The 24,354-nt window shown below is 40.0% G+C and overlaps 1 protein-coding gene across 3 annotated transcripts in view; it reads right to left on the reverse strand.

The window, feature by feature from the left end:
* LOC114659565 (cytochrome c oxidase subunit 4 isoform 2, mitochondrial) overlaps positions 1–24,354 on the reverse strand; it is a 29,799-nt gene that overhangs the window by 4,300 nt on the left and 1,145 nt on the right. For all 3 annotated transcript variants that reach the window (XM_028812127.2, XM_028812128.2, XM_051932601.1), the window contains exons 2-4: positions 10,174–10,267; positions 4,677–4,841; positions 2,520–2,651 (exon numbers count right to left, since the gene is read on the reverse strand). In XM_028812127.2, coding sequence (XP_028667960.1) covers positions 2,520–2,651; positions 4,677–4,841; positions 10,174–10,267 — 391 coding nt within the window. The remainder of the gene's footprint in view (positions 1–2,519; positions 2,652–4,676; positions 4,842–10,173; positions 10,268–24,354) is intronic.

Consider the following 24,354-nt stretch of genomic DNA (forward strand, 5'->3'; position numbering starts at 1 on the left):
CTCTGTCTCTGTTTTGTGACTATTTGCTGACAACCTCCGCCCAGGACACTGGCCCTTAGCAGACAGCTGTGATGGGGTGTGCCCTCTTCATCAAGTAAAATTAAAGACAAATGAACAAGATTCCTCCTGCCCGGTTCCTGACTCAAAGAGGTCCTAGTTGAAGATAAGATTTTTCTTTAATGGATTTCTTCCACACTTTCCAAACCTTATTTTGGGTGGCTTAAAAACCTCAGTTACTTCAAAACGCCTATACATCCCATGAATTTCTCGATATGTACATTGCATGTTTGTCCAAGTATTTCCTGTCACTCCACACACTTCTGGAGCTTCTGTCTGGGCTTACCACCTGCAAGCTGGAGGCATGATTGGCTGAACGCGATCAGACTGCACGACTTAGTCCACCAACAGGTACCTGCTGGTGAATGCCACCGCCAGGCCTGGCTACTGGAGTCGTTCCAATACCCTTGTCAGGGGTGTGGATGTCTTAAGATTAAACTGAAACCATATTCAGAGACATTTAAAAAATGTTCTTTGCATGGCTCTCTTGCTGTTCGCAGAGGTTTCTCTATTGGCCTTGTCAGCATGTCTGTACTGGCATGCACTGGAACTGTTCTCAGCAAAGTGTAATTTGGTTGGCATTAGAATTCATTTCTCCAGATTTGAGGTTATGGTGCTCTACTGGAAAACAAAGGGGCGAGCAGCTGCCTCAAGTCGTGAAAGTCAGGTACAGTATTTTGGGATTTTTTTTTTTTTTGATGAGGCCAACAAATTGTTACAGTGGCAGCAGTTTTACAAATTCAGAAAACAGATGGATTCCATTATGTCTTTGGCTAAATTATAAAGTAAACTAAAATTCAGTATAGATATAAGCAAGTACAGCACTCTGAAATTGAAATACGAGATGCATGAATACAAATTGCTTATGAGGCATGTGCATTCTCAACCACCGATTTTACACATGTACTGCCACCAGGACACATTTAAACAAGCCTGCAGCCACCAGGACGTAAACACTCATACAGTAAAAACACTTTTGAACAAGTGTTTTAAAAGGGGTGTTGGGGGCCATGACTGTACATGACAGCGGACTACCCTACTGCTATAAAGCCTATTGCTGTTTCGGTTTTCAAAATTATGAGAAGAGACACTTCACTAGCAATATCAGATTATTTAATTTCAAATTATATTCAAGTTATTTTTTGATGTGGCTCTGAGCTGAATCAAGTTGGCCAGAGAACATTATTTTCTTGCTTGCCTAAATTTAAGTTGAACTAGAGCAATTGACATTAACAATAAAAGACTTTCAAAGAGCCCGTGTATAAGCTGAAGAAAATGTTGCTGCCCAGGAGAAAGAGCTTAAAAAACTACTAAGTAAAATAACAGAGCTACAGACCCAACTGAACAAAAAAGACATGGCCACAAAAGATCTTGAGGATCAGCTTCGCAAACTTCAGGTGTGCAGTTTTAGCATATATACTGTACAGTACTATAAACGTTTGGCATGGTGTTGCAGCTGATAAAGTTCTAATGCGAATGCAGAAATTCTTAAACATATACAGAGTATTCACTGAAGCTGGATATATTCTCCTTTTCTTCTTTTTATGTTTTTCCTGTGTTTTCTTCTTTATACTTGTATGCATATAGGATTAATTCTGACCAGTCAAATTGAGAAACTCTTAGGAGGAAAAAAAAAAAAACATTGTACTAACTCCTAGTACTAACAACTTACTATTATTTTCTTCTAGCATGGTTTTGTGTACAACTTGGTCAGCGGTAACTTGTTTAATGACAGTAGATTTAATCCAAGCCTTAAAGACTGAAGAACAGTCGTAGACTACTAAGCACTGTTGTAAGTCGCTCTGGATAAGAGCGTCTGCTAAATGATGTAAATGTAAAAGTAAATGTAAGACAACAGATAAAAAGTCTGTACCGGTACTCAGACACCCTTTGGCACTACAGGAGGTATTCTTTTAAGTTAAAGCCAAAAAACGCAGCTATGTGTCCAATATCCATTAATCGATACCCTGAGCAACAGTCCATGGGGATAGGGTTGCACTCATCCCAAGGCAGGACCCGAATTTCCATTTATTTTGCTTAGCAGACTCTTTTCTTCAAAGTGACTTACAAAGGATGACAACATAATTGAGTAAACATCAGTCTGTGTGACTGTTTGGGAACAAGTGTTACAGGACAAGGGTATGGAATTCACCACCGCAAGTGAAGAGCTTACAAAAGACTACAAGCGGGGAACAATTCTTAGACAGAAATTCACCAAACAAGAGAGTCTTCAAACGCTTGTTAAACATGTCGAGGGCGTTGGCAGTTTGGATGGAGGTGAGCAGCTCGTTCCACCAGCTAGTAGCAGACGACTCTACAGGCATCCCTCTAAATTTCGTTGTCAGAGATGTGTCCTAAATAAGTAAATTAGCTAACTAAACTGGTTTCACTTAAGTGTGACACTGTTGATCACATACAGTATACCCGTGACAGAAGCAGAAGAAAAAAAAGAGTTCACTTACTAAAGACCTTTTGCCACCAAATGATCAGCCCAGTTACACCAATAAAAATGAAGATGCCACCAAGCACCGTTTTCCATTCATTAGTAGGTTTCTTCATCTCAGCATAACTCTGGTTGAACATAATGCGGTATACTGAAAAAAAAGCACAAATGCTTTTAAATGTCTTTTTCTCAGATTCAATTCCTTATTGCATTTTTATAACACGACTCCTTAATTAAGGAGGAGACAAGAAAAAAAAAGAAAGTTGTTCCATGTTTAGTACTGGAGTACAAAGATCAACATTAAAACTGTGAGCTGCAAGAACATATGGCAAGTAACCATCAAAAACAGTTTGGATCCAGTGTCCATTTGATGATTTAACGTAAAGACAGGATGTACTAAGTGTGCTCTTCTATCAAAAACAAATAGAAAATTTAGTGCACCATTTTGCAAGTTGTGAGCTGCAGAACAATCGAAGTAGAAGGGCACTGGTAATACTGGTAAAATAAATCCGATACAAGTACCTTTAAAAAAAATAAACAAAGAAAGGGTCCTTAAGACCTCACACAGGCTTTTACAGCAGGCTGGTGTTAACTATTTCAACCATTGATCATTATCCAAGTTGTATTGGTTTTGGACTGGTGGTGCCAGACACAGGGTGGCACACTGGTGGTGGTGCTGCCGTCTTACAGTAAGGAAAACCAGGGTTCACATCCTGGGCCCTTTCTGCATGGAGTTTAAATGTTCTCTCCGTGTCACCGGATGCTCTGGTTTCCTCCCACGGTTCACACACACATACAGGTTAGGGGGACTGGAGATGCTAAACTGGCCTTAGTGTGTGTGTTGGAGCAGGGGTTGTGGCATGTGTTCATCCTGTGATGGACAGACGCCTTGTCTGGTATGGGGGGTTTGTTTCTGCCTTGCCACGTATGCTTGCTGGGGTAGGCTCCAGCCCATTAGACCCTGTTCAGGATTAAGTAGGCTTAGAAAATCGCATGGTTTGGTGCCTGACTTCATTCTAGTGGTCTGCAGCGTCTTTGGACTTTTAAAAGGCTTGATTCAAACCAGATGTTTTTTTTTTTTTTAATGTTTTTGATTTGTGTGTGGCGTTTTCTTTCACAATGGCTAGTGTAAATGTAAGAACAGTAATGTGATTGCATTTATATATTGATTTTGAATGAGCTACCTGTAACAATTTGCAATTACTTTTTCCTAAATAACTAAAAACAAAATCCACAGGCATGCAAGACTATTTGCATACAGTAGGTACCCAATATTCTTGGGAAACGAGCTTATAAAAAGGACATGCTGTCCTATAGACTAAAATATAACAAATCCTAACTCAGATATACACCTTAAAAGATTTAAAGTTTGATGCTTCAGTGTACATAAATCAGAAACTTTACTTCCGAATGTAATTCTATTTCAACTAGAGGACTTCCTGGTCAAATACTAAAAACATAGCTGGTTTTAAAAGGATTCTGGGTTTGAATCCTGCATGTTGAGGTGAAGGCGACACGGTGGCGCAGTGGGTAGCGCTGCTGCCTCGCAGTTAGGAGACCTGGGTTCGCTTCCCAGATCCTCCCTGCGTGAAGTTTGCATGTTCTCCCCGTGTCTGCATGGGTTTCCTCCCACAGTCCAAAGACATGCAGGTGAGGTGCACTGGAGATCCTAAATTGTCCCTAGTGTGTGTGTGGGTGTATGTATGTGCCCTGTGGTGGGCTGGCACCCTGCCCAGGATTTGTTCCTGCCTTGCGCCCTGTGTTGGCTGAGATTGGCTCCAGCAGACCCCTGTGACCCTGTGTTAGGATATAGCGGGTTGGATAATGGATGGATGTTGAGGTGAAGTCTACGTGAGGTTTTCTCCGTTTACTCTCATTTTCCTTACACTTATCAAATATGAAAGTTAACACCTACAATACTATATTAGTGCCCACAAGTGAATGAAACAGTGTCCATAAGTGGGGACTTTAGATGGACTGGCAGCACATCTATGGCGTTTCTAGCCTTATCTCCAATTCAGTACTGGGAAAGACTGGCATCTCGTGATCCTGAACTGGAGTAAAGGGGTCTATGAACATTACATTGCATATTTCATCTCTAATAGAGATTATTTTCAGTCTACAAACTATTTTTTTAATACTTTGTTTAGGACAAAACTGAAGGACTGTTGCATACAAGCAATTTTCTCTTCATTGGTCAGGTTCTTCCAAGAGCTTTTCTCTTTCTGTTTCAGCCCCTGCTGCTCTGCCCCAAGCTTCCTCTGAAATGGAATATCTGGCAGTGGTGTGTCTGTGCGGTCCCAGTACATTGGAAGAGACATGTCCTCCTGTTTGGCCACCTCTGCAAAATAATAAAGAAACATCAGAAAAGAAAGTGTACTAATGACATTATATACTCCGTGTACTTCTTAAAATGACCAAGCTGCAATAAAATTTGATTTAAGGAGCAGCAAAATATATATAAGAGTGCCATTTTTGATACTAATCAAAGAATCTCAACCTGTGAAAAATTAAACAAGTGTAAACTTCAAAAACACCATTTAAAAAAAAAGTGTGTTTTTGTAGAAAACTCTATTCGTATTTAAATTTACTAATTGAAAGGTTTAATTTCTATCTGTTTTGCCTGATAATAGAACCTCAATGAGACTAAACTAGAATTGAGCTTCTTTGGCAATCTTGACCGGTTACATATCACACACTTAAAGTGAAAACTTTATCATTACTATCTCATTAGTCAGTATGGGAAATTTTTCAAAGAATCCAGAACTATGGCTGCCATAGCAAAATCGGAATCTTCCATATAAATGTCAATTTTCTGTTTTACCCAGGGGTTCTCTACTGGCTTATTATTAAATTTATTTTTTAATCTTTTTGTTCAAGTTTTACGCTATAAATATGCTCATTGATGTTTGTATTTTTTTTTATATTTACATGTAGAATTCTTTGTCATTATGCATACACATAACGAAATTTTTTGTTGGTAGGACTCTGCTTCAAAGCAGAATACACAATACACTATAAATAATAAAATGAACATAATAAGTATAAAAGACAGCAGCAATAAAACATCATCAAGTCCAGACTTTTCCTGAGGTAGTACGTCTGCAGAGACCAGTGATCTGTATGCAAGGATCTGCAGGGGAGGAATACGAGGGCAAGTGCGTGTGCATGTCTACAGGGTGGCAGGTTAGGGGTAGATGTAGATGTATGTGTGTGTATCAGCAGCGCAGATGGACTTCACAGCTCTGGGGAAAAAGCTGTCTTTCAGTCTGCTAGTACGTGTTTTATGTTTCTGTACTGCTTTCCTGAAGGCAGTGGTACAAACAGTCCATTTCCCGGATGGGTGAGATCCGCAGCTATACATTTGGCCCTCTTCTGCACCCTTCTGGCATATACAGAGTCCAGGTCTAGGAGAGGACTTCCTACGATCCCCTGTACTGTTCTCACCACCCGTGCCAAGTCCTTCCTGTGCTGTGCAGCTGCCGTACCACACTCTCATACTGTGACACAGAATGCTTTCTATAGCGGATCTGTAGAAGTTTGTGAGCAGCCGAGAGGAGAATCCAGCACATCTCATCTTCCTGAGGAAGAAGAGTCTTTGTTGGGCCTTCTTTACCAGGTGAGATGTGTTCAAAGACCAGGTCAGATCCGATGTAATGTGGATACCCAAGAACTTGATATTGTCCACACACACACACACACATTACAGCCTCCTCATGTATGAATATAGGAGCATGTTCTGTTCTTTTGGACCTTCTATAGTCCACAATTACTTCTTTGGTCTGGATGGTGTTCAAGATGAGGTTGTTGGCTGAACACCATAGTGCTAGGTGTTGTATCTCCTCTCTGTAGTGAGTCTCATCATTGTCTGATAGGAGACCCACCACGGTCGTATCATCCGCAAACTTCACAACCATATTTGTGACATGGATGGCAGAGCAATCGTGTGTATATAATGTGAAGTGTGCTGGGCTGAGCACACAACCCTGTGGCGTGCCTGTGTTCAGAACCAGTGTGGCTGATGTACGAGCTCCAATTCTAACCACCGGAGGCTTGTTGGTGAGAAAGTCCCTGATCCAGAGATGCAACAATGTGGACAGACCCAGATTATGAAGCTTTTATACCAGCTTGTCCGGGATTACGGTGTTAAACACTGAACTAAAATCGACGTTCAGCATCCTAACATACTGTGTTAGGGCATTGCAGAGGAGTCAGGGCTGTGTGAAGTACTATTGAGACGGCATCCGCTGTAGATCTGTTCCCCCTGTAGGTGAACTGATGGTTGTCAAATCCAGCAGGGAATGGCATCCTTGATGTACTTTAGGAGGATTCTCTCAAAGCACTTCATTATTATTGGGGTCAGAGCCACAGGGCGGTAATCATTAAGGCAGGTGACTGCTGATTTTTTAGGCACTGGCACAATAGTGGAGGATTTGAGGCAGACAGGGACCATTGCAAGTTGTAGAGACTGGTTGAAAATGTCCAGAAAAACTCCTGCCAATTGATCAGCACATATTTTCAGTGTTTTACCCGACACCCTGGTTTATTATTTGTAAAAATTATGCATTTTGTGTTTAAACTACTATTTAGTCTATGTATAAGAGTATGTCCTTCATTGATCCTCATGTTTTAGGGGTGGTTCCCTAAGAGACGTATCTGTCTGTGTGTCACTGTTAAGAGACTACTACCAGTCCTATAAAGGCTGATGGGAAATGCAGTCTCTCACAGTACACTGTATGCACCTGGTGTTGGGGAGTCCTCCTCTTCGGATTTTCATCTGTGGTGGGCTGGCTCCCTGCCCAGGGTTTGTTTCCTGCCTTGCGCCCTGTGTTGGCTGGGATTGGTTCCAGCAGACCCCCCGTGACCCTGTAGTTAGGATATAGCAGGTTGGATAATGGATGGATGGATGGATTTTCTTTTTGACATTTTTTTAGGCTCTGTTTAAAAAAATGTCACTTCTAATTAACCACGCCTTGCTATGCAAATCCTTTTGTGCCTCTTTTTTCTCTTTGGAGCACTGCCTTTTATTTATTTTTTAATTAAATAAATAATTTATAAAAAGATTCTTCATTTGCTCTGTTCTTACAAGCTGAAGGTTTATGATCATTCTTCTCCTTGTGATGCTCTTGCCCCAATTTTCAGATATTAACAATTGTTTTGCCAGCTCGCCATTTTTAAGAGCTGCTCTACCTGAAGCTAGCAGTTAGTATTTGGAGTAACTGAAATTAGAGAGTCTCTGCTGGCAGATCTACTCTCTAGATTCTTTGGGAGTTTCTTTTGTAACAAAAAGAAGCGAGCCATCCAAATCACAACAAAATGTACTACCATTTGGGGAACAACCCGCAAAACAGAACAGAACATACTCTCATATGCAGATATTCATCATACTTGTACACATAATAAACAGAAATAACAATACAAGAATAAATGAGAATATTTAAAAGGATAAAACTTGAACAAAAAAGGCATACAGTAATTTAAACATAAGCTAGGAAAGGACGCCTGGTTGCAACATTATAGTCAATCTGTGCATCTCTTTGTCGGTGTTGACAGAGAAACTGTGGCATTCTAGCAAAGGCAGTCCCATCTGAGTTGTATCTGGTTGCTTTGTAAGGGTGAATATTACTTATTTGAAAAATAAAAAAAAACAGCTTTTATAACTACTGTATCTTTGTTTTATGGTGAAGAAGCAGTCCGTTTTGGATAATAGGTTTTATCATGTTCTCAGATCACCTAAGGCTTACAACCCAACATGAAAAATACCAACTAACTTTGTTTCTAGATAGTTGGTTTTCACATTTCTTCTTATTTCCTATGTAACTGATCGTTGACCTCTTGCCTGTCTCACTGTCTGTGCTACACCCACATGGTTAAACCCTCAGGACCTCTATGACAGCCCGCTCATGGTCTAAGGTGGTCTTTACTTTCCAAGCTTTCTCTCAAGCCAGTTTATCAAACAGTATAGAACTTCACAAAGGAGTGCCCTTGTGTCCTTAATAGACCTCAGTTAGACAAAAGTGAACAACCTAACCTCCTGTCCCACTAGTACTAGTGAGAGAGAGAGAGACCAGCTTTAGTCATTCACTCACAAACTACTGCACATTTTCTTCCATCTAACCAATAATAGCAAGTACAAAGTGATGCATAGAAGCATACAACCTGGGAAGGTTAAATCTTTGTGCATTCCCATTAGCAACAGCAAGATGCTGGCAAACATTCCTTTGGCATTGTTTCTTACTTGCAGACTGTCTTCTCAATCAAAAACAAAGAAAATTTTCAAATTTCCAAGGATGAGATGAGGCTCTGTCATATTTTTAAGACAGCAGCTCCTTCTTCCTTCTTGCCTGATACGAACATAAACTAGATAAGGTGGCTCACTCAGCACAGCAACTGGCTCTCATCTGTACTAGCAGGGTACACTTACATTTTACAGTTTCTCAAAACACTCAGAAAACAAACTGAAGATGTCGTTACAAAACATGAATATCACTCAAGCTCATAAGTAGCGATCTTATCCAATACCCAGATCAAGGCTAGTTTCCTGGGGCTCAAAGCTCAAAAGTAACCTGCCCATGCGAAACAATCTAAAATCCTGCTCTACATTCCAGCTCTCCCAGCATACACTGCACTCCTGTTCAACTTGACCAAACTAAGGCAAAAGGTCTTTCACTTCACATCTGTCAGCTGAAAAGTTTTAAATATCCCATTGACAGTACATTAGGAAAATACCTTGTTGTTGCTCCGCTTGTGTAATAATCTTCTTATATAATGCTCTACCGTGGCTGTCCGTTTGTCTGTCCAGGATTTTAAATCACCTGTAGCTCAAAAACCGTTTGACCTGTTGACCCAAACTTTGGTACACATATACTATGTGATGTCTACTATCCACTTTTGGGGTGATGATTGACCTCCAAGGTTATTCGTCTTTTTATTTAATTGTAGAATCAACTCTCGGCAGCGGCCAGCAGGGCTTTCATGCGCCATTCTCATTCCTACCACCTTCGCCGTCACTTCCCCCTTTTGTTTCATCTCATTCTATGGGCTGTTCATTCACAATGACAAGTAAATTATGAACTTGCTTTTTGTTATTTTTTAACCAACCATTTAGTGATATGAAAGTGTGGCATTTTAGGTATTAAAATGGCTGGTCTCATATTTTACTGCTTTACTAGTGTTACACCCAGAATTAATCCACTGATTTGTCCCCAACAGATGCAAGATACCAGAAGCCAACATTTTGGACAGAGCCCCCCTTCTGGCTCCATGGGTTCCTACTTAATCTTTAAGCCTGCAGCCTTAATTCTGCTCTATTTGCATAGGAAAAATGATGGTGGTCTCCAGGCTGCCAAAAATGCATCACTTTAGCAATGGTTAATCTGAGGAAGTTACATACTTTACTCTTTATATTTATTATAGCAGATCAATGGATTCTAATAAACTTACACATACAAAATGTATGTCTGCCTGCAGGTGTTAAACACGTATACTGTATTTCCAGTGTGAAGAGTTTACTGTTCATAAAATACACAGCAGAAAGAAGAAAAGGCAAAAATCAGTAAAAAAATGCAAAATTCATGCATCTCACAGATAGAGGACTACAGTGAAAAACGTAGTTACCAATAAATATCTGGTTTGTTAAACTGAGAAATGCAAAAGATTAGTAAAGACATTACCGTGTCCATGATGTGCAGTCCGAAATGTACCACTGGCTATGATCCCCCGCCTTGTAAGGAGAGATCCAACACGTAGGGCAGAAAATGGGAACATCTAACAAAAGAGACAGGAGAAAGTTAAAAAACAGTAAGGTGTAGTTAATGTAATACGCGCACACACACATTTGAATTTTATGTATATATATATTATATTCCTCTTGGGAGGGAGACGAGACGTGATCTTCTCGGAAGACAATTTGACGTCCAGCGAGACAAGGCAGTGAGACAACATTTAAAACAAGTTCACGGATATCTAACCTAGCAGTTGTTGGAAAGCTTTTGGCAGACACACTTCATGTGCTCCCAGCTCTTAAAATAATAACAAGCGACAAACAGAACACGCAGCACGGCAGCAGCAAGCCAGCAGATGATCCGACCGCTTCTCCTTAACATGCGTTTAGACGCCCTCACCCCCAACACGAGCAGCGTTATACGTCCAGCCCGGGGCCAGAAATAAAGGACAAGTATTGTTTTTACAAAAGTTTTAAAGTAAAAGTGAAAATAATGCATATGTAACAATTCCCATGTAAATAATCTCTTCAGATTGTATAACCCTTAAACCAAACCCGGGGGTGGACGAGCAAAGCCCCCTAATTTTATATATTAGATATAACTTTAGGTTAGCAAAAACTGAAAAAAAAAGATTTCAGAATATTACAAATGTGCCTTCTTCAGGGAACAACTAATAGGGTTACAACCTAAAGATGTTCTGCAGCAATTAAAGTTAATTATGCCTTGCAAGCTGAAGCCAACAGTTTGCATAGGTGTCCCAACGTCTGTTGATTACTTCAAAACCCTCTGTCCGTCTTATTACTTAGACAATATTCCAGTGATAATTACAAGAAAACAACAATTAACAAATGAAATGAGACAGGGCATCATTACCCTCAGAAGTGTAGGCCTTTCATTTAGAGAAACTGAAAAAAAACAAAGTGTCAGTGAGTCCAGTGGTGTCCTACACGATCCAAAGGCAATATGAAACTGGAAGAAAATCTGAGAAGATGAGATCTGGCAGAGCCAAATCAGAAGAGAAAATTCTGAGGGTCACCAGCTGACGTGATCACAGGCGCCTCACAACACAACAACTTCAAGCACAGCTTAAGAGTGCAGGTTGAAAAAAGCTGTACTGTGAAGAGGAGACTTTGTGTTTCACGTTTGACAGGGCGTGTGGCAGTAAGAAAGCTGATCCTTAAAAGAACAAAATACTGCCTCGAACTATCAGCTGTGGACTACTGCACACTGGACAACATGGTTATGGTGGGGATGATAGGTTATGGTGTGGGAGGGTGCAAAGCAATAAAAGAAAGCAACACCTTAGTCCATAAACTGCTTGGAGTAACGTACACTATCTTCTTGCTTACAATGAAATGGGCAGAACGCCATCTTTCACATCCAACATTCTACAATATATAGAGACAATGCATTTCAAATTTATACTTAGAAACTACAAAAGAAAATATGATAGCATGTACCAAACAATACTAGCAAAAATCGCAAACACACTTCATCTGTAAAACTGATAGTACTTAATGAAAAAGACTGATAATATAGACTTCCTAGCTCCTCCCGACAGTCATGGCTGCATTTGAATATTTGCCATTTTTAATATACTCATTTGTTATTAGCACATGTAAAGCTCTGTCAAGTGCGTTATGATTATGCAGTTAATGACACAATGTAAAGTGAAAACCAAACTTTTGTTAATACATCAATACAACCAAAGAAAAGATAAAGTGTAATCTAATGTATTTGTCCCCAAGGGGAAATTAAACAACAACAGACACTGAAAAGCAGCAGCTACATCTGTAACATTTTCTCCTGTGCAATAGCTAGAAAGAACTGACTGGATTAAAGATCAAAAAAATAAATAAATAAAATAAAATTACAGAGGAGGTTAAGGAAAACATTCACCCTCATTTAGAATACACACAAACACTTGATATACTTATTTATTACATTAATAATGTCTGTTAGAGGTCTATAGGGTGGTATTATAAAGGAAGAAATGGAGAAACATCTGTAAGTTGAATTAAGAAGGTCCAATTAACATCAGAAGTTCACTGGAACTGTTCCTGGACAAGAAAACTTTAAAAAGCGGGGCATGAACATGACACCCTGGTGCCACCTGCTGGCCACACACACTCTCCACACTAAAAACCCATCCGTTCTTGTGCGTAGTGCTGCAGTGGACACACAACAGGACTTGAAATACTGAATTAACTGAGCACTAATACCTTTGTGACTGTGAGATTATGATAATTATGATTTTAAAAATTTTCACTCATATTTCTTTTCTCTTTTATTTATTTTTTCTCTTTATAAAGAAACATGGCTACAAGGAAAGCCTGAAACTCTTGTATATTTTAGGACCACATCCCAACATGGTCAGTAAGGTCACAATTAGTTGGCAGGGTGTCTGTACTGCTGGAACCAAATCAGATTAAGCATAATGTTCTGGCAGAAACCAACAGGCCAGAGTTCAAATACCACCTACCCCGAAGACTCCCACTCTCCCCTAAACCTCAGGACACTCACCAATATATTCTGTTATTCACTAGAAGCATTTTTAAACCCCACTCTGGGAATCAGGGGTCAATTTAAAGCAGTCAGTTAGCTCAACACACCCACACAATGTGGGGAAATACCAATTTATGACCTTAACACAATAAGATAGGCATGCACAAAAAATTGAACATAATGGCATTTTAAAAACAAATTATCAATATTTGGTGCAGGTTCAAGATTATTTGTGACATGTTTGACTAATTTAATGAAACAGCAAATATGCTGCAGAAATGCAAAACTCACTGGGCAAAATGTAGTTTGCAAGGTCATTACTACCAAAAACGCAAATCAGGTAATATCCAACAATATGACTGGCACAAAAATCAATAATAATAATAATAGGATTTAGACATCTACAGTGGTGTGAAAAACTATTTGCCCCCTTCCTGATTTTCTTATTCTTTTGCATGTTTGTCACACAAAATGTTTCTGATCATCAAACACATTTAACCATTAGTCAAATATAACATAAGTAAACACAAAATGCAGTTTTAAATGATGGTTTTTATTATTTAGGGAGAAAAAAAATCCAAACCTACATGGCCCTGTGTGAAAAAGTAATTGCCCCCTTGTTAAAAAATAACCTAACTGTGGTGTATCACACCTGAGTTCAATTTCCGTAGCCACCCCCCAGGCCTGATTACTGCCACACCTGTTTCAATCAAGAAATCACTTAAATAGGAGCTGCCTGACACAGAGAAGTAGACCAAAAGCACCTCAAAAGCTAGACATCATGCCAAGATCCAAAGAAATTCAGGAACAAATGAGAACAGAAGTAATTGAGATCTATCAGTCTGGTAAAGGTTATAAAGCCGTTTCTAAAGCTTTGGGACTCCAGCGAACCACAGTGAGAGCCATTATCCACAAATGGCAAAAACATGGAACAGTGGTGAACCTTCCCAGGAGTGGCCGGGCCGACCAAAATTACCCCAAGAGCGCAGAGACGACTCATCCGAGAGGTCACAAAAGACCCCAGGACAACGTCTAAAGAACTGCAGGCCTCACTTGCCTCAATTAAGGTCAGTGTTCACAACTTCACCATAAGAAAGAGACTGGGCAAAAACGGCCTGCATGGCAGATTTCCAAGACGCAAACCACTGTTAAGCAAAAAGAACATTAGGGCTCGTCTCAATTTTGCTAAGAAACATCTCAATGATTGCCAAGACTTTTGGGAAAATACCTTGTGGACTGATGAGTCAAAAGTTGAACTTTTTGGAAGGCAAATGTCCCGTTACATCTGGCGTAAAAGGAACACAGCATTTCAGAAAAAGAACATCATACCAACAGTAAAATATGGTGGTGGTAGTGTGATGGTCTGGGGTTGTTTTGCTGCTTCAGGACCTGGAAGGCTTGCTGTGATAGATGGAACCATGAATTCTACTGTCTACCAAAAAATCCTGAAGGAGAATGTCCGGCCATCTGTTCGTCAACTCAAGCTGAAGCGATCTTGGGTGCTGCAACAGGACAATGACCCAAAACACACCAGCAAATCCACCTCTGAATGGCTGAAGAAAAACAAAATGAAGACTTTGGAGTGGCCTAGTCAAAGTCCTGACCTGAATCCAATTGAGATGCTATGGCATGACCTTAAAAAGGCGGTTCGTGCTAGAAAACCCTCAAATAAAGCTGAATTACAACAATTTTGCAAAGATGACTGGGCCAAAATTCCTCCAGAGCGCTGTAAAAGACTCATTGCAAGTTATCGCAAACGCTTGATTGCAGTTATTGCTGCTAAGGGTGGCCCAACCAGTTATTAGGTTCAGGGGGCAATTACTTTTTCACACAGGGCCATGTAGGTTTGGATTTTTTTTTCTCCCTAAATAATAAAAACCACCATTTACAAACTGCATTTTGTGTTTACTTGTGTTATATTTGACTAATGGTTAAATGTGTTTGATGATCAGAAACATTTTGTGTGACAAACATGCAAAAGAATAAGAAATCAGGAAGGGGGCAAATAGTTTTTCACACCACTGTAAAACCACCTGAAATGAACAAGCCTTCCTCAAAGGAAAACAAATCTACATTACCTGTATGATAGCCGACTCTTGAAATGCTAATTCAAAGAGTTAATGCATTCAATCAGGACAGTATGAAAGCTAAATCCATCAATCAGCCATACCACACGCACTTCTGAAGGGTTAATGCATCTGAAGGCCCAGCCAGTACTTGGGTGAGAGACCAACCAGGAAAAGGCTGGGTTGCAGTTGCTGCCTGAAAAGGCAAGCAGGGAGTTCTTACTTTGTGCTCTGTGTGTAGATCCCAATACCCCAGCGCAGAGACCAAGACACCGTGCTGTAAAATCTTGTGGTGTTCTTCGGATTACATGTAAAACTGAGGTCCTGGCTCTCTGTGGTCATAAAAGATCCTTGGGCATCATCGTAAAGAGTAAAAGGATGTATCCCGATGTCCAGGCTAAACTGCCCACCACAGCCTAGTGATACTGGTGCCTATCGTCCCTAGTCTCTTAACTGACTATCTTTCTAATCCCTTCACTACCTAATAGCTACTGGGTGGAGATCTAACAGCACAAAATGGCTGCCGTTGCATCATCCCGGTGGATGCTGCAAATTGGTGGTGGTTGAAGTGGTTCTCCTTTGCCTGTGTAAAGCACTTTCAGCAGTGAGAAAACCTCTATATAAATGTAATGGCTTCTAATATTCGTGGATTCAGTACACCATATTTCTGTTTAATTACTTCATACACATAACTAGCTACAATTTGGGTAAAAATGAAGACCAAAAAAAAAAGCAAATAATGTTATAATAATTAGATACTTAATAGAAGCAACTGATTATCAGTATTAGCCTAGAATTGAATACTAGAGTAGGAAACTGCACTATGTATTAATTTCCTTGTAAACCTCCTCCGGTTAACTCCTTACAAAGCTTTAGTCATCTTCTCTGTAAGCAGATCTCTTCAGTAATCAAATGCATTGAACACCAAAGACTAATCAATACTCGAAGTCCACAGCTGACCACTAGCACAAACAACAAATAGTGTCATTTTTAACAAGTTCCAGTCAAACATGGCTCCCGTTTCTTAAGTTATCTGAATGGGTCAGACAGTTAATGGCACAGAAGTCAGTTATACCAAGTGCTCATAAAAAAATGTGGTGATGTGTTCTAGAATTTTCCTAGCCTTGTAGCATGTAGCACTGTTCTGCCAATAAACCTGGATCCACAGAGAGGTGCAGGCAAAAACAAAAGTGTGGGCACCTAATAAGCAACACAGACGATATCCCACGACATTCAATACATCACATGTATTAAGCAGTTTATATCCGGTTACCCAGTTCATAGAATCCTTGGGCTCCATTTAAGTCACATCAAAGCCATTCTACCAGTTGGACCCAGGATTGATCACGTAAGACGCAGGTTTCTCCAATCTTCCACTATGCAGTGTACGTTCCTTAAATTCACTGCAACTACACTTGACACCAAAGAAACAGGAGGTCTTTGGTTACCATACCCAATATGCAACAAGGTACATCCCTGATGCACCTCTTTCAGGACCTTTGACTCCAGTTTTGGTAATATTCTTCGGCCAAAACCAACTAGCTTCTGTCAGGCCCCATTTGTCATGTGTGTCCAGCCAAATGACCAGTTAGTCCATACTCTCTCTTTTTTGTTTTGGTTTTATTTTTATTTGTAGAAAATGACATTGCATACAATCAAATCAAATTTATACAACAAATTAGTTCATTGTGAGCACTAGAACACAAAGCTAAAATAAGAAAAACAAAAATGAACAGAAAAAAATATCAGAATGATAAAAACAAACAAAACTGAACAGCATGGGCAAAAACAGAGAGGGAAGAAATGCCCCCACCCAAATATAAATGCTTATTCTTAAAAAAAAAAAGTATTAATTAAATCTTGCAATATTTTAGAAACAGTTTTGAGTGAGGATTTGATAATTTGCCCCATTTCAAATAGTACAGAACATCAATTACACACTGATTTATTAAGGGTGGGTTGGGATTCTTCTAGTTAACCAAAACAAGTCTACATGCTAGTAGTGTGGTGCCAGCGATTACAATCAAATTGTCCTTCTCCATTTAAGCTCTTCTGGGAATCCACCAAACACATCGGTTAATGGGATACAGGCAATTAGGACACCAGGGCTGACAGACAGGCATTCAAAGATTTTTGTCCAACATGATGTTAATTTGGTGCACACTCAGAACATGTGGCCAGCGAGGCTGGAGCTCAATTGCAATGCTTGCTGGTTGAATCTTGCCCTTGATACATTTTGGATTTTAAACAAGATATAGTAAATATGGTTGATGAAAGATTTTAAGTTGAAGAATTGAATGCTTTGCACATATGGAACTAGAGTGTATTCTATGCATGGCTGCCTTCCACTCCTTTTATAAGATATTAATTGAAAGATCCTTTTCCCACCGCACCCAAAGATCTTTGAAAGGAAGAGAGACTAAACTGTCGGCCCATTCTCAGTATATCTTGTGGCAGACAGCCAGCAGCTTATCCCAGCCGAGACACCCGAGAAGTGGAAGGCTGGGAGAAGGCAGCTTTTTCAGAACACTGCCTCCCCCAAAACGGTAGATGGCAGCTCCCCTGGATTCCTGCAGGGCATCCTGGGACTTGGAGTCTGGTTTCTCAGCCCTGTTGGGTGCGGTGGTTGCCGCCAGGGGGAACTATTAAAGGACCTGAGGAGTCTAGCTTTCCTTGCAGCCCGGGCTGATTACAGACTTGGGATTCTCTATCTGACCCAGAAGTGCTGGCAAGTCACATAGGAAGAAGAGCAGGAGCACTTATATAGTTCTTGACCCGGAAAAGGACTGGTGGAGACCCAGCAAGCAAGTCGGAGTTAGGAGATAGTACGACAGAGCTTGCTGGGAGGTGTGGAGGAGAATATTGTGTAATTTGTATTGGCTGATTGTGTATTAGTGGTGGAGGTGCGTTGGGCACTGTTAAAGAAGAATATGCAGAAAAACAATTAAATAGATCTTATTGCTTTTACCCTGTGTGTACGTCTGTCTGTTGGGTTTCACAGGGCAACAGCACCCTCAAGCGTTTTTACAATCTGTAATGCACAAACACATGACAACCCTGACAGAGCTGCTTTTCGGCGAGGTACTTGTGCCAGCACATATGGAACCCACTACTGTGCTGTATTGAACCCCACCAGTCTCTTAAGTCTTGCAGCCATTATCCAAGTTAAAAAAAAAAAAAATTCAATAAAATCTTACATTTATTTAATATGAAGTAAATTATTGCTATTAATGGAAGACACATTTATGCTGGTTTAATTTATTTCACTTGCTTGTTCTGGTTAAGGACACTTAATTGCTCCTTTTTTCTTAACCAGCCACCCACAACACCACAACAATTTGATTCAAGCAATAAGGAACCCAACAGGTATCTGGCTAACCTTCATCTCACTTGCACTCATGTCTTTAATATAAAGAAGGAAAAAAAAAAATCAAACACCACAAGAAAAAGTGAATGACTGAATTACTTATCTGCCTTACTCCATGAAACAGTCCGACAAGATTTTAGAAAATGAAAATCTGCAGTGGATTAAAAATGTGTGGTGGCCAGATGAAAGTCAGCAAGTTACTGCTAGTGAAACAAGTCCTTTTAAGCAAGAGTGAAAGTCAGGGAGCCACAACAGCCCACCAGCAACAAATGCCGGTGGAGCTGCATCAGTGCCTGAGGCTGAAACTCATTGGGCCAGCAAGCCTTTAATACACCCAATTTATTAGTTACACAAGTATTAATATTTTGTACAGATGTGCACAACACACACCATTACCTCAATATAATAAGTTAATCTCAGTGGGCAGACGTTTAACTTTGATCAATTATATGACATTCCATGTATACTTCCATCCATTTTGTGAAATCACTCCTATTCTGGCACTGGGCATAAGGCAGAATACAATGTGAGATTAATCACCAGACTTTCACAGGGTGTTCACTAATACAAGACCAACTAAACTGACCTACACGTGTGCAGTGTGAACATGCAAACCCCATACAGAGAGCAACCATGGCCGGATTTTAATCCTGCCTTCTAAAGCTTGGAAACAGCAGGGTTAATAACCGTACCACCATGCAGCCTACGATACAACTAACTAACTACTCTTAAATTCTACATAAATAGGCTGCAAGAGTGCCACATTTTTGAAGACGTCCAAACAGGTGGCTTCAGGATATCACACAGGAACATACCTGCAGGCTATAAAGGCCATTCAGAGGGGCACTTAAAACATATACTGAATCTAATTTTCACTGTACCGTAGAGACCGACACCAAGACAAATCCACAATAAAGCTTGTGGTATCATCCAATATTCCGGGGGGAAGGAGTACATCAGGCCAGTCAATTTGTGTTCTCTGTTAAAAATAACGAAGGTACAGATTTTCATACATTCTTGTTCATCATGGGGACTCAAAGTGACAGTTGTAGCCCCCACATATAAAGCATTAAAAAACATCCTGATCACTACAGTTAAATTATTACCAGTGCTGCAAAGGTCATATTTCTGCCGTGCAAATTTTTTTTTTTCTGGACTGTATGGTGACAGGTAAACAGTATATAGTATGTATAGAATATAAACTAATAACGAGTACAGAAAAAGCTTTTCATTTAGGAGCTACTCATTGCCAATAAAACATGGGGGGGAAACCAGACACACACACACACACACACACACACACACACACACAATACAGTCTATCCCAGTAGACAAAAACTATAGAACATCAAAATGCATGATCCAGCCCGCAGTTCCTCTTGCTCACATCCAATGGAAACGATAGGTGCTTCTGGGGCTTTAGTCCCTGATCTCAGGTGTCCAGCCCCCCCATTTTCTCACATTTAGTGATCTGACATGCATGGATGACAATGCAAATCATGCAAACCCATACTTTTCTGATCCAAAATACTTTTAGGACTAAGCCCCTAATAAGTGTTAAAGTTAGCAACACCCATCCTCACCAGTTAATGAAATATGAACATCGTAGGATGGAGTAGAAACCTGGGGTACCCAGGGAAAATTCTAACAAAACTTCACTTCAGTTCAGTTCATACTACCATAAGTCCCTAGAACCGCAAGGCAGAAGAATGTAGCATTGTGGCACCATACAGCCCCCAAAAGAAATATTCAAAATTTTATTCCTCATTTGCAATTCTGAACAAGGCAGCTCCTCATAGCTACAAGAGGCTAGGATCCAAAATTCTGCCCAGTTGCTAAATTTCCGGAATTTTACAAATTCTCCCATTGTTTATGATGGCGTTTCCTCCAGGCACTTTGATTTTCCTCACATGCCCCTCAGACATTCATGTTGGGCTAATTAGCAACTCACCTGTTTCAGTGACTGTGGATGTTAGCGCGACAGTGTCCTGTGATGGACTGGTATCCTGTGCAAAGCTGGGTCCTGCTTTGCAGCCACTGCTGTCAGGATAGACTTTGGATATCTACAGCCCTGAACTGGACACAGCAGAGTTAAAAATAAATAAATAAATTTGTGACAAAGCAGCACCAATGTCACTGTTCTGCTAACACCGCAAACCAGACCAAGAGATTCAATGACCTTCCTCTTGCCATCACTTACTTGTGATCCATTACAAGCAACTTTAAAAGTGGTGCAATTTCAATAGTGATTACATCAAATATAAGAGACTGATTTTTGTGCACATAAAGGGAGGAGAATTTTCCTGTGCTAATCTACATAGATATATTTGTAATCTGTTTATCAATCAAGCAAAAATAGCTAAAACTATTTTTTTTATGGAATTTTGCTTGCACATTCTTGTTGCTCCAACTTAAAATGTCAGTTAAACTGCATATCTTTTTGTCTCATCGTGGGTTGTGTTTAGTTATATTGAATTTCCAAAAGTCCATTTTCAAACCCTTTAAGAGCAATTAATTTTTACCCTTCCAAAAAAACACTCAAACAACCTTTCACAGATACAAAATTGTTTGCGTTACTGGCAATGTATGAAATGCAGGCATTATATAGAATGCCGAAAATTGGATGTCAAAGTACGAAACGATTAATATGTCACGCATTTCCTAGGCATTCTATGCAATGCCAAAAGACAATACTTTGCCTAAATAGCATTTATCATTCTATACAATGCCTAGGGAAAGTATATATATTAAAATAATTTGGATAGTCATACTTTGCCTAAACACACCAGGCATTCAAAATCTTAAGAGCTTCTGTAAAAAGCCAAGTTTTCCCCTCAGGGCAAATAAAGCTCTATCGATCTAAAAAGCAAAGTTTAATGTCAAGTTCATGAAACTATACGTGAAAGGAAACTTAGCTGTTATTTTATGATGTTCATTTTAACATAACCTAAAGTGGGCGATTCGAGCTGCAGGACAAGAACCGAGGCATAGTAGTGCATGTTAGTACAATGAAATTCCTTTCTGCATGCTTGACCAGGTGCACTTGACAATAAATATTAAATGATTAGATGATCTGAGAGAAAACAAAATTTTATTTTGAAAAAGTCAAATCTGTTACACACCTACATATCATTAATGTGTGCTTTAGGGATCAGAAAATAGTACAAAGAGAACACAGAGGACACCACTGGTAACTTTTACGGTTTCTTGATGGTACACATTTATTCAAGTCCATTTTATGATAAGGTAGCGATAATTTTTGGCTTTGATGCCAACATGGTTTCATGATGAATTTTACAATTATAATGTTATAAAGATGATTCATTCAGTGTAAGTCATGGCACCAGTTGAGGACAGGTAATAGAATAAATAAAAAAAAGTCTCTGCCATCTCTTGCCTTATGTGCTCCTTCAGCACCTTTCCTCTTTACAGGTATTTTACCCAGAGTTCCCTCTCTCGAGCACGTTCACGTAACCCCTGCTTCTCAGCCTCTGCCATTATTTTCAAGACTTCTTTCTCAAACCAAACTCCTGTCCAGTTTTACACTTGAAGACGACCCTCTCCGTGTGGCTCATATGCCTTTACTTCTCCTCCTTATGCGTCTCACACTTGCACTTCCTTTTTTTGTCATGTCACCAAAGCCAAACAGATTGCTCAGGAGGACTGGACATACAGCCCTTAGTATGTTATCATATAGTAGATTGAATACCACCACTGCTGTGCTCTCCAATAATAATATGGAGATCTGCAGCCGCTATCTGTAAATCCCAATCCTCCTTGCCCACCATTCATTAGGTAGATGCCTTCCAAGGTCTGTGGATTCAATTATTTAACAAACTATTAAGTTTATTAATGTAGGATTAAACCTCTATTTGTGAAACCACAGTTAACAAGCAAATACAAAGAAGTAATGTTCATAGTTCCAACCAAGCAAGGACTTACAGCAAGTATGAAATACAATCGTATACAAACGGAACCAATTTCTGACTCATGAGAGAAGAGAAATCAATAGCTATCAGAGAGGTACATTGGTACTGGACACTACCGATTCAGCTAGCAATGAAAAAACTGGTCAACATTTAAAAATAAATAAATAAATAAATTGCTTTCTTACCTTAACCCATCATGCAAACATCCCCAAGCATTTCCACTAATGTTTTTATATAAGTACTACTTTGCCCCCTGCTTGCTTTGCTCATCCACTACTCCCCCCATCCCCCCCCCCTCAGGGCACGCTACGCGCCACCTACTTTGTGTTTCTGCCACTCACATTGTGTGTGTGGGGGGGTAGGGGGTATGGCTGAATGCATGCTAAGGAGGAGTGGTCAGATCAGCTGCTGTCTTGCTGCTGCTGAGCTGCACGTTCTGCTTGTCACGCAGCACTTCAAACATTTAAAAGCCTGTACAGCAACTGTCCTTTTGTCTCACTGTCTTGTCTTGCGGGACGTTTAAGTGTCTCCAAAAAAATCACATGTCGTCTCCTTCCAAGGTTTTCTTTTTATAACAGAGTGATATGATAAATAACAAGGGGATGTATTGTCATTGGGTCAAAATTTGACAGATTTACACCTTTTTGGCATCTGTGAACACAACTTCACCATTTTTGAAATGATCTTTTGTCTGTGCATTATGATGACAACTTGGTTTACACAATAACTGGAAAACAAATCATGCAATCCAAATGAAACTTAGCATTATGAAGATCTAAAAGCCTATCAATATTGATCCAGATTGCTTCAGCAGATGTCTGCCCTTTATCTAGAGGATTTTTAATTTTGGTGCACATATCCCAACTCATACAGAAAAAGAGAATAATGATATACAGTACAGTGATCCCTCGTTATATCGCGCTTCGCCTTTCGCGGCTTCACTCTATCGCAGATTTTATATGTAAGCATATTTAAATATATATCGCAGATTTTTTGCTGGTTCGCGGATTTCTGCAGACAATGGGTCTTTTAATTTCTGGTACATGCTTCCTCAGTTGGTTTGCCCAGTTGATTTCATACAAGGGATGCTATTGGCAGATGGCCGAGAAGCTACCCAACTTACTTTCTCTTTCTCTCTCTTGCGCTTTCTCTGATCCTGACGTAGGGGGTGTAAGCAGGGGGGCTGTTCGCACACCTAGACGATACGGACACTCGTCTAAAAATGCTGAAAGATTATCTTCACGTTGCTACCTTCTGTGCAGCTGCTTAGTGAAGCGACATGCTGCACGGTGCTTCGCATACTTAAAAGCTCGAAGGGCACGTACTGATTTTTGCATGTTTGTTTTTCTCTGTCTCTCTCTCTCTCTCCCTGCTCCTGACTGAGGGGGTGTGAGTTGCCGCCGCGGTGCTTCGCATACTTAAAAGCCAAACAGCCCTATTGATTTGTTTGCATTCTCTGTCTTTATGACAGTGTCTGCTCCTGACGCACACTCCTTTGAAGAGGAAGATACGTTTGCATTATTTTAATTGTGAGACAGAACTGTCATCTCTGTCTTGTCATGGAGCACAGTTTAAACTTTTGAAAAAGAGACAAATGTTTGTTTGCAGTGTTTGAATAACGTTCCTGTCTCTCTACAACCTCCTGTGTTTCTGCGCAAATCTGTGACCCAAGCATGACAATATAAAAATAACCATATAAACATATGGTTTCTACTTCGCGGATTTTCTTATTTCGCGGGTGGCTCTGGAACGCAACCCCTGCGATGGAGGAGGGATTACTGTATTGATATAGCAACTTTCCCATACTTTTTCCCTCCCTTTTCAACAAAATGTGATTCTTCCATTTCATTCCACATAAGATACTGACCAACATATTTTACTTGTTTAAACAGATTTTTGTAAGGGAGCTTTTGTGCTGGACAATTTTTGCATTATTTCACACTGTCCGGGACACCCAACCAACTCTACTAGCTTCTTAAATTTGCCTATACCCAACACTCTGTTATACATTGAGGCTTCCAATTTGCATTTGACAGTCAAGACGTGCTTGTACTTCATCAGTAGTTCAGTCCTGTACATTTGATACTTTACCTTAGCTTAAAAAAAAAAAAAAGTAGTACAACACACAATTTTAAAAAGCCAATTTCGTTAAAACAACTGTTTATAAAAATGTCACACAGGGTAATAGGTCTATGGGTACAAGCATGACTTCTGCAAGACGAGAGGCTGTTACAGTACATCATCATGGAACTTGTTGAGCTGC

This window comes from Erpetoichthys calabaricus, chromosome 10 (assembly GCF_900747795.2).
Source record: "Erpetoichthys calabaricus chromosome 10, fErpCal1.3, whole genome shotgun sequence".
NCBI classification, from domain to species: domain Eukaryota; kingdom Metazoa; phylum Chordata; class Cladistia; order Polypteriformes; family Polypteridae; genus Erpetoichthys; species Erpetoichthys calabaricus.